Source organism: Mesocricetus auratus, unplaced genomic scaffold (genome assembly GCF_017639785.1).
Source record: "Mesocricetus auratus isolate SY011 unplaced genomic scaffold, BCM_Maur_2.0 Super-Scaffold_100001, whole genome shotgun sequence".
NCBI classification, from domain to species: domain Eukaryota; kingdom Metazoa; phylum Chordata; class Mammalia; order Rodentia; family Cricetidae; genus Mesocricetus; species Mesocricetus auratus.
The window spans coordinates 13,732,962-13,743,245 of record NW_024429187.1 but is presented as its reverse complement, the minus strand read 5'-3'; the positions used below and the strand labels follow the sequence as shown (position 1 = coordinate 13,743,245).

Here is a 10,284-nt window from a genome sequence, read left to right as displayed (position 1 = left end):
GTCTGTCAGAGTGAACCAGTGCGGTCTCACCCTGCGGTATGGGATCTTCACACAGAGACGGACACCATGGCATCCACGTTTACGTTGTTCTGCATTGGTGTGTGATAGCTCAGGACCCATGTCTGCAGGCGCACTAAGCACACCTTCTGTTTTTACTTGGTTGCCTCTTCCTGACCAGGATCCCTGGAGCCTGGAGAGGACCGCATCACCCATCAGCTGGCTGGGTCACGCGCTAACCTCCCCGTGTCGCTGTTTTCCTGTCCTGTAGGCTCTCCTGCTGACTGCCCAACCACACCCGCATCACCGTGTCCTCAACTCTGGTGTCACTCTTCATTCTAGGGCAAAAAAACACGTGTAGGTTTGTTCACAGTCATCTCAACCCACTTTGTCAGTCTTCCTGTGTGTGTGTGCACATGTATGTGTACATGTGTGTGTGCACATGTGTGTGTGCACATGCATGTTCCTCAGTGTAAAATGTCTTCGAGTACGAATGAGCCACTGCCTGTTGTCCTTTGAGAGACAGCAACAGGAGGACAGCTAAGCATGGACACCAGGAGACGGACGAGGCAGGAAGCCTGGGCATCAGCAGGTCGAGGGCTGAGTCCCAGGCACTGGAGACAAGTTGTTTCTCACGTCGCCACATTCACCATTTCCGTCCCCAAGTGCTCCACCCTGAACGAATGGGACAGGACAGTGGCACCAGCCCAGACTCTGGGTTATGTCCTAGTTGGGTTTCAATGACGGGGAAGCTTGGTTTTAGTTCCTGTCCTCTCCACTAGGCTGCTCAAAGGCCTGTCTGCTTGATGGGAATGGCATACTGTGTCCACTCTGAGGTGGACAGCGCCATCTCGTGATGTCACTGCCGGTCTGGGCTGGATGCTGCAGTAAAGGAAGGCTTTTCAACTCAGTTCTCTCCCTGGGACCTCTCATCCATCACATTCCTGGTGTGTTTAGGGTCCATGCCTATCTGAACAATGGCCCGAGGTGGGGGGGTAAGGATTAGGGGGTTCATGTGGGGGAGGTGGCATGTCTTTTCTCTCTCCTAGAGCTACACTGACAAATGCAGTCTCTTGAGGAGAGTCGAGGTTCCTAGCTTTATGTCACGATCCTCTGCCAACCTCCCGTTTGAGACCCTCTTTTCCCATGTAGATGGGGATGGTTCAGTCAATGAAGTACTCACAGAGCGGGGGCATGGTTCAGTCAAGTACCTGTTGTGCAAGCAGGAGACACAAGTCAGATCCCCAGAACGCAAGGAGAAAAGCTGGGTGTGTTAACACACACTTGTAATGCCAGGGACCACTGGGTTATCGAAAGTAAAGATGTGTGTGGTACCTGAGGTATGACCCTTGAGATTGGTCCCGGACCTCCACATAGGAAAGCACACATGCGCATATGCAGTTCTGTGGACAAGTATGCCACCCTGAACCTGCACACACACACACACACATACACACATGCACACACATGCACACACACACATACACACATGCACACACATGTGGGCATATACAGTTGTGTGGACAAGTATGGCACCCTAAACACACACACACACACACACACGCACACACACACGCTAGCACAACACATGGCCAAAGCTATGCAAGAAATTCTCCACAGAACTGATGCCGTTGCCAGGAGACCAGCCCTTCTGCCTTGCTTCTGAGCCACCTGTTGCCCCCTCCAAGCCTCTGCCGGCCGCTCTTGGGAAGGGGCAGGTGATACTCCAGACAGCGGCTCACTCTGTCATCATAGGATTTCCTAACTTGTAACTCCGCCAAGATACAATTTGTGAGTGGGATTGTGATAAAGCTATAATTACTACCGGGCAGAGCATGGTTTTCCTTCAGCAAATACAGTGTGTCTGCTCCAGGCATGGGAAGGAACACATCCCAAGGTGTTGTGCGAGCTTAGGATCACCATGACGGGGTGAAGGGCGTGTAAACAAGTTGTGTGGACCACCGAAGCTGGTGCCGCCCGGGGTGGGAAACTGGAGTGAGTCCTGTCTGCTTTGGGAGAACCAGCAGTGTGTGGGGAAGACAGGCGATGCTGGTACTGATATTAATAATTAAACAGGAACCGCCATGCCAAGTCACTGCTCACATTATTTAGCCCTCTGTAAAGTGGGCAGTCGCTCGGCTCTGTGATGTGGAAGCTGGGCTGGGATTTAATGAAGACTTGGTTTTGTCTACCCATTTCTAAGGTAGGAATAAGCAGAGAAGGGTGTTTGCACCGGTGGGAACCGGCAGTGTTGAGACACAGGTGGGGAAGCCAGAGGCGTCTGCTGAAACCGCGCAGGTTCGTTGGGTGGGAGCATGGAAAGGTCGAAGGCAGTTACAGACGGGTGTGATGGAGCAGCACGGGCTCCGCAGGGGAGAGAACAAAACAGGTTTGCTGGGTTACTTCCCCGTCGCTGCAACCAAACAAGAAGCTGGGGTTCGCGTAGGTTCTGAGGGTCCGACTCAGGTCCTCGTAAGTGCACTGCCAGCTGTCGCCCAGCCCTGTCTCCTTCCTGTGACCGTGAAGCGTAGAAGTGTGCTTTTCTTGTGAAGGGCGGGGCTCTTCAGTGTCGTCATCGTTTGTCCTAGTCTCTCCATTGCAGGGCACGCTAAGCCTCACTCACTGCCTGCCAGTGCCTCCACTGGGGCTTACCTGGGCTCCATCCACTCCTAAATCTGTACCCGGAGCCTTGAATACAGGCTTCTGATAACCTCCCGACTCCTCCAGTCCAGGGTCTGTGAACAAGGTTTGCACAAACCGCCTGAAACCTCACGCTCCCAGCAGATGGCTCCATGGCCCCCCGTAACCACCTCAGACAGCACCTCATTTGCTGTTGACTGAGACGCAATAGCACCCGCACTTGAGGCTGAGTCCCATGTGGGCAGCGAAGGAATGAAGGGGCCCTGTACACCCCTGACCGGTAACACACTTCCCAATGGGGGTCCATAATGTGCATGTGCAGACAGTAAACTACACGCCAAACTCTGAGTGAGTCTGAGGTAACGGCACACGCCATAGTACTTTATGTCACAGTCCTCAATTTCCTGTTGCCCACAGCTGGAGAGGGAAGGGAAAGCCCTCCTCCACACAAGACATCTTATTTATATCAACAGTTTAATAAGCCCCGCCCCCACCCTGTGCAAACACTCTCCACATGTGGCAACTGAGGACTTTAACATATGAAACCAGATCCTTGTTCTTGTCAGTGCTTTCACAATTGTGCATATGTAAATGTTTGCTTAGTATTTAAATAGAAATGGAATTTTGCCACATTTAATTTTTGCTTCATTAGGATAAAAAACATAAGGCAGGAAACATTCTTTCGGTTTTGACTCAAGGCCTCTCTGTTTAGACCTTGCCTAGTACTCTCCGTACAGACCAAGCGGACCTTGAACTCATGGTGATCCTCCTGCCTCTGCATCCCAAATTCTAGTATTACAAGTGAAACTCAGCTTTCATCTATTTTATTCAGCATATACTCTACAGGGCTTCAATTCCCCGTACCAAGTTCTGGAATCTTTCACCATGGGGCTGTCCTCAGATAACCGAAAGCCGTGAGGAAAGAATGACAGAGCAGGGAAGAAAGCGGCAGGGTAGGAATGGCTCGGGAGTGGGCAGAGTTTGCACCCATCACCACCCAAGGATCCAGGGATGCGTCAGACAAGAGCCAGATGGGGAATGAGAGCAGTGACGAAACTTCAGAGCAAACGGAAGACCAACTCCGATTTCACCCACTGGCCAGTGCCTTTGCACAAGGTTCACCTAGGTCACTGTCTGTGTCCTCACTTGGAGAAGGGATGCTCCCACCTTGCAGAGCTATGGGGACAAGCCCAGGCTCAGATGATCACCTGGGCGCACGGCAGGGTATCGTCTTCCCAGATCCTTCTTGGTCCTGTCCTTCATGAGATAGAGACGGTGGCAATGGCGAGACTTGGGAGTCTCCACAACTGATGAGTCCTCCCTGTTGCAAAGCAGTGAGAAACCCTCTCGATAGCCGAGGGTTATTTCCCATGGGATTGGGTGTGCATGAAAGGTATGGAAAACTAGATATGTAGTGTGGAGCCAGAGTCCAAACTCAAGCAATAATCGTTTATTTTCCACAAGTATGACAATCTGGCATAACAGGTGGTGTGTAGGCAAATCCTTTGCCAAGATAGATTATGTCAGGTTAAAATGGGTCTAGTATTTCTGGCTACTGTCCAGTAAAAGCCACCCCCTACACACACACACACACACACACACACACACACACACACACACACACACACACACGTGAATCTTAGCCCCTATACCCGTGCTTTCTCATCTCTCATACAAAATGCTCTTTGTGGCCCACTTTGTCCTTGGTTTAAAACACTGGGTTCACCCACCCAGCAGCAAAGGAGGAAGTGGGTTTTTGTTGCCGTAACTTAGGCAAGGGGGTAAGGCAAGTCCACTGCATTGGAGCAGATGAGGAACCATTTCAAGCTTTCAGAAGCTCGTCTCAGCTGATAAAATCTTCCCTAGAACTGTGGAAACATGAACAGAACCACTGATAGGATAAATGAAGCTGCAGTGACCCCATGAGGGCATGTGACAGCTGAGAAATCACACGTACTGGGGGAGGTCAGAAACAAGGAAATGACAAGGTCGCTTCCAACTCCTCCCAAGAACCTCCCAAGAAGATGGCTACATAATAGGCCCATGGTGTTTACGGGGAAGTGTTGTGATGATATATTACTTGTGACTTATTAAAACTCGCCTTAGGATTCAGAAGGCAAAGTCAGCCTCAAGCTGTAGAGATCGGGCAGTGGTGGTACACACCATTAATCCCAGGACTCAGGATTAAGAGGTAGACAGATCTCTGTGAGTCCAAGGTCACCCAGATCTACACAGAGTGATCCAGTCCTAAAGAGAAACAGCTCACACAAAGTTGACCTCAGCACCTGGGATCACACGCCTTTAACCCCAGCACTAGAGGGGCATAAAAGACAGGAGCAGGGTCTTCAGTGGTCAGTATCGGGCATTCATTCTCCAGCCACACTGAGGATAGGAAGACACTGAAGTCTCAGCATTCTCCAGCCACACTGAGGATAGGAAGACACTGAAGTCTCAGCATTCTCCAGCCATGCCAAGGAGAGGTTACAGTCTGAGGTTTGGTGGAGCCAGGATCGCATTCAGTCTGAGGTAGAGTAAGAGCTAGTGCCTGGCTGCTTTGCTTTTCTGATCTTCAACCTGAAGCTTGAACCCCAATATCAGTCTCTAGGTCTTTCATTTTTTTGTGCATCTTTGAGATGGAGAAAATGTAACTAAATGTTACTGCCCTCTAGCTTCCTTCTTCAACTTACTTACAATTATTTTACCAATTACGTTTTGCATTAAATATTGCCTCATCACATCACAGATGAGGAGCATATTCAAGTCTAAATTGCAGGATGTGTGATCATCCGAGGGAACTAAGTATTACTCTTTAGTAGCACCTCGACACAGTCACATGGTAGATGCCCATTATTTCTGAGTGAATTCACCCATCCCTTCACTCATATATCATACTAATGTATAGAAGCCTTGTAACTTCATATGGTCATCATATTCTCCTGCCACCATTGTCTGTCATGGAGCACAAAGTATGGATGTCCAACACAGAGTAGACATGAAACTAGGTGGGATTTTCTTCACGCGTGATCTTGGTGTAACGAGAAGGATGCTGGTTGTTACCTGGCCATGCTTATCCCCCACCAAGAGACTGCTTTGTGTATTAAAATGTACGTGTTTTCTATTCCTGTCCCAGATGGTTTTTGTCGGTCAAAGTCTTTGTCAGAGAGAGGGAGAAAGAAGAGAAGAGGATAGCAGAAGAAACAAGAGTTGTAATAGATTCTCTTCAACATTCATACACAGACCTAGGTCCTCAGAACCCCACAGCAGGACATTACGCATTTCAGTGTCTCGGGGAGACATGACTCTTAGTTTGTGGACTATTTAAGGTCCACAAACTTCAGGGCAGGTGTTTCAGGGCAGGTGTGAAGAGCTGGAGGCTCTGCCACCATGGAGACATTTGCTCATGGTTCTAAGAGGCAGTGATGTCCAGATGTGAGGTTGTTGTCATAAAGGCTGCTTTCCTGGGTTACAGGCACCCCACCCTCTGAACTGCCCTCTATGGTCCCAATGTGAGTTTGTCTCAGATTCTTAGCCAATATAAACATTGGCAATGCTGACACTTACATTTTGCAGAAGAAATTTCTTTTTAATGACAGTGTGGCAAAGAAATCATTAAATTTGATGAACCGAACGAAGATAGTTGGATTAGCAGGTGAGGTCACTTTAAAAAGAAAGTCTTCCTTGAAGGTCAGCTGTGGTCACTGCCTGACACCATGGTCTGTTACCTAGGAAAGAAAACAGATGTCCCTGCTGACTGAGGTGAAGGACTCTCTGGAGGCCCTGACCGGCGACACCGAAATCATTAAGCAGGAGCCTGAAATGCAGAAGGAAGAGATGTAAGGCTGGCATGAATGGGGCAAGCAGGGTCTGCTTTAGAGGGATACTGGCGAAACGCAGACCTCAGGGTTTACAAACTACCGGGGAGAGGGTGTGAGACGGCTCAGAAGGCGAGAGTGTTTGTCTTTCAAGCCTGGGGACTTGGGTTTGACCCCAGAACCTACACTGCAGAACCAGGGAACAAAGCAGGGCGTTGGTGGCTCATTCCTTTAATCTCAGCACTGGGGAGGCAGAGGCAGGTGGATCTCTGTGAGTTAGAGGCCAGCCTGGTTTACAAGAGCTAGTTCCAAGACAGCCTCCAAAGCCACAGAGAAACCCTGTCTGGAAAAAAAACAAAAAAAAATTCTGTCTGACCTCCAGATGCATAAATAAGAGGCACACATGCACGGCACCTCTTTCTCTCCCTCCTCCTCCCTCCATCTCCCTCCCTCCCTCTTCCTCCTTTTCCCACCCTCCACTCCCTCTCTCTTCCTACCCCCTCTCTCCCCTTCCCTCCCTCCAATGAGTAAATTAAACAATTTAGGAAGTGTTTAGAACTAGAAATTGCATGAGTTTCCTAAATACAGCAGGCGATCACAGCATTAGCTATTGTGTTCTCTAAGTCCCTGGCCCCTGAGCAGTACAAAGTCTCCAGGACAGAACTCGGCCATGAAATCCTGGGTGAGATTTCACAGCTCCCATCGAATGGGCCAAGGCCGTGATCTTAACAGCTTGACTGTAGCAGGTGTGGAGGTTTGGTGTGTTCCCAGCACACTGGAGGCTGAGGAAGGAACCCTGGGCTATAGTGTGAGATTCTCAAAACACCGAAACTGTAGCACAGCCACCAACAACAACAAAACGTACGCGATGAGCATTAAAACACTCCTAGAATTCAGTCTCGGAAATGTTTGTGGGGACAGCATATAAAATTTTCACGGCTCTGCCACAGCTGTAAACCATTTCCTCAGCAGAAGCACTGGCAGTGGTTTCCTTTCGGCTCTCGAGGGTCCATGACTGGACGCTGCCTCGGCTCTCGAGGGTCCATGACTGGACGCTGTCTCAGCTCTCGAGGGTCCATGACTGGATGACGGCATGGAGGAAGGGTGTATCTGAGGAAAGCAGAGATGGGAGGAGGTCAGAGCAGGGTGTAAACCCCAGGGCCTGGTCCCATGACCCACTTCCTCCAGCATGCCCCACCTGCCCAAGTTCCCCTCCTTATGAATCCATCAGCTGATGACCCCATTCACTGGGACGGACCCATCTCGCCTCGCCATCTCTTGAAACTCATAGACACATGCAGAGGTGTGAGCTCCACTGATCTCCTCGGCCTCTCCCATGCCAATCCTGTTACACTCAAGATTAGCCATGAAGTAAGTGCTCTGAGGAGTGGACCAAAGAGAAGTAATCTGGGAAGCAAGGAAGTCAGTTCCCGATTCCCAGCAAATACTGTAGACACAGCCATGGCATGGGATGGCTGAACAGGCCCTGCTTTATAGAACGATGAAAGGACACATGGACTTTTGTTCCTGTTTAATCTTCACAAGCACGGGCACACATGAGCAAACCCACGCACATGTGTGCATACACACACACACACACACACACACACACGCACACGCACACGCACACATACAACCACCAGTTTCTCTGAGACCACTAGAAGGGGACTGATGTAGAGTCCATCATAAGTCTTGTCCTGAGATCAATCATGACAATACTATTTAGCTTGTGGAGCAATTATGCTATAGTTTTGGGACTTTGTTCAAATCATTGTGTGAGACTTAATGAACACTTTTCTTTTAAAAACCAAAAGGAGATGCACGTTCCTAGAAGTCACTCATCACAGTGGGACTTGAAAATCATTGTCCTTCCCTCATTTATGGTTTCCATAAGACACAGATGGGGGATTTTTGCACACATAATTTTGTCACTATTGGAAAGTTAGTTTAGCAGCTGCAGGAATTCAAGGAAGTGGCCATATCAGTGAATAGGCATTAAGGTATTTTGCAGAAAGACAAATACTCCTGAAAGAAATGTATTTAAAAAGCTAAGAAGGAAACCCTAAAGTCCCTGACTGCAGGCATTATACTGATTATTATAAAATTTTAACTTTCAAAACCATCCACAAGAGAATCTGTTGGTCTTTAATGTAAGATAGAATACACAACGAGACAAGGCTAATAACATCCATTCACATAGCCAGCACTAGAGTTTGGGAATGCCGGCTTCTCCTGGTAGATGTGTGATAGTTAGCAAGCAGAATTCTGAGTAATACCCCGCGCTTTCTGTACGCAGGCATTTTAATTTTCTTACTTTGTTCATCGTTGTCTGGTACACAGAGGAGAAGAGAAACCTGGAAACCTGATTCCAGCAAAACAACCATCTTCGGTCCACTTCTTCCCGAAGATGATAGATTTGGACACCGTGCCAATACAGTCGTCACAGTCATTTTCCCACGAAATGCCGCTCGGCTTCTACCATGCCCCTAGTGTTCAGAATAGCGGTCTAAGCTTCTCATCGGCAGGACTGCTGACTTCCAAGTCTACCATCCTGAGCATCACCCGAAGAGACACCAGCCTGACAAAGCAGAGTAGGTACCGAGCGTCTGAGACTGTCCCCACGGCATGTTCTGACTGGCTCTTTATTTACGTCCTTGCCTGAGAGTTGTGCTACCATTTGTTCCTAGTGATGTCTGTTTCTCAGTCCCCGCAAGGAAGGAGTCCACAGCTGCCGTGGCGGCTTGTGGGTCTAATCTGCAGCCGCCGTGATGATGGCTGATGGGTCTACCGTTAGCGTGGTCTAGAATTGTTAGAGGACTGACATTTGCCATGTAGATTCCTAAGGACCTTCCCCTGGATGCTAGAAAGATCAAGATGCTGCCTAGAGCTACCATGATGGTCAGCGGGTCAGTTGTTAGCATGTTCTCTGACTGATTGCGAACTCAAGTTCCCAGTGTACAGTTCCCAGGATCCTTCTGATGAGCAAGTACTGCTGTGGGCTTTAGCACTGTCTAGCAGCGAGAAGGGGGCACAAAGAGAACAGGAAGGAGCAGAAACTGTGTGGTCGACTCTGGCGCCAGCAGGGCACTGAGCCAGGTGGGCTGTGGAGTTTACTGCTGGGTGGCGCTGTCCTGGCAAAGGCAGAGCCAGCTCTTTTTGGTCCTCTACAGAGTGAGGAGGGAAGATACTTGGCAGCCTTGTCTCTGATGCTCCACACCTGCAGAGCGGAGATTGAAACGCCAGCTTCACAGGGTCTGCTAAGCTTGACACGTGTGTAGGAACCCAGCGCATAGCCAACATGTGCAACCCTTAGCCTACCTGTAAGCTCCTTCTAGAACAATCTACATTTGACCTGTGGGCCCATGGCTTCCAAATGCTTCACTCCCTCTGCTCTGTGGACGTTTATAGTCTGGCCAGTTCTCATCTGTGTTATTTCTATTTATTTCTGGTATTTTCCTAGGCTTCAACATGATGTTCTGTACATTTGTGTGTGGCTCTCATGATGGTCACAGCATTATTCGCCATTGTTTTCGTGACTAAGATGGATCATCCAAAGACACCTGTTAAATTCTTGCTGACCTTAACCCTTGACCAACATGCGGAGTGTTACATACGCAAATACAAGCTTTAGATCTAAGAAGGAAAAGTTGCATCTATGGTGCTATGCAGACCATTGTGTTTGCTCTGTGTTGGGATTAAACCACGAAACCCCCTGATAATGGGAACAAAGCATAGTGGCTTCACTCTGCAGGGCAAGAGTTAGGATGGCATGCAGTCTTCTCCCAGAACTGCCACAGAATCCTCTGCTGCAGATTTAGGCCTATACACTGGACAT

General features: G+C 49.1%; 1 protein-coding gene across 1 annotated transcript in view; it reads left to right on the top strand.

Moving 5' to 3' along the window:
- Positions 1 to 6,117: 6,117 nt before the first annotated feature.
- The window catches only part of Lmntd1 (lamin tail domain containing 1), a 46,131-nt gene continuing 41,964 nt past the window's right edge, over positions 6,118 to 10,284 (top strand). Inside the window, exons 1-3 of the mRNA XM_040743599.1 lie at positions 6,118 to 6,286; positions 6,364 to 6,470; positions 8,790 to 9,040. Of these exons, the coding sequence (XP_040599533.1) occupies positions 6,376 to 6,470; positions 8,790 to 9,040 (346 nt within the window). The 5' untranslated portion in view covers positions 6,118 to 6,286; positions 6,364 to 6,375. The remainder of the gene's footprint in view (positions 6,287 to 6,363; positions 6,471 to 8,789; positions 9,041 to 10,284) is intronic.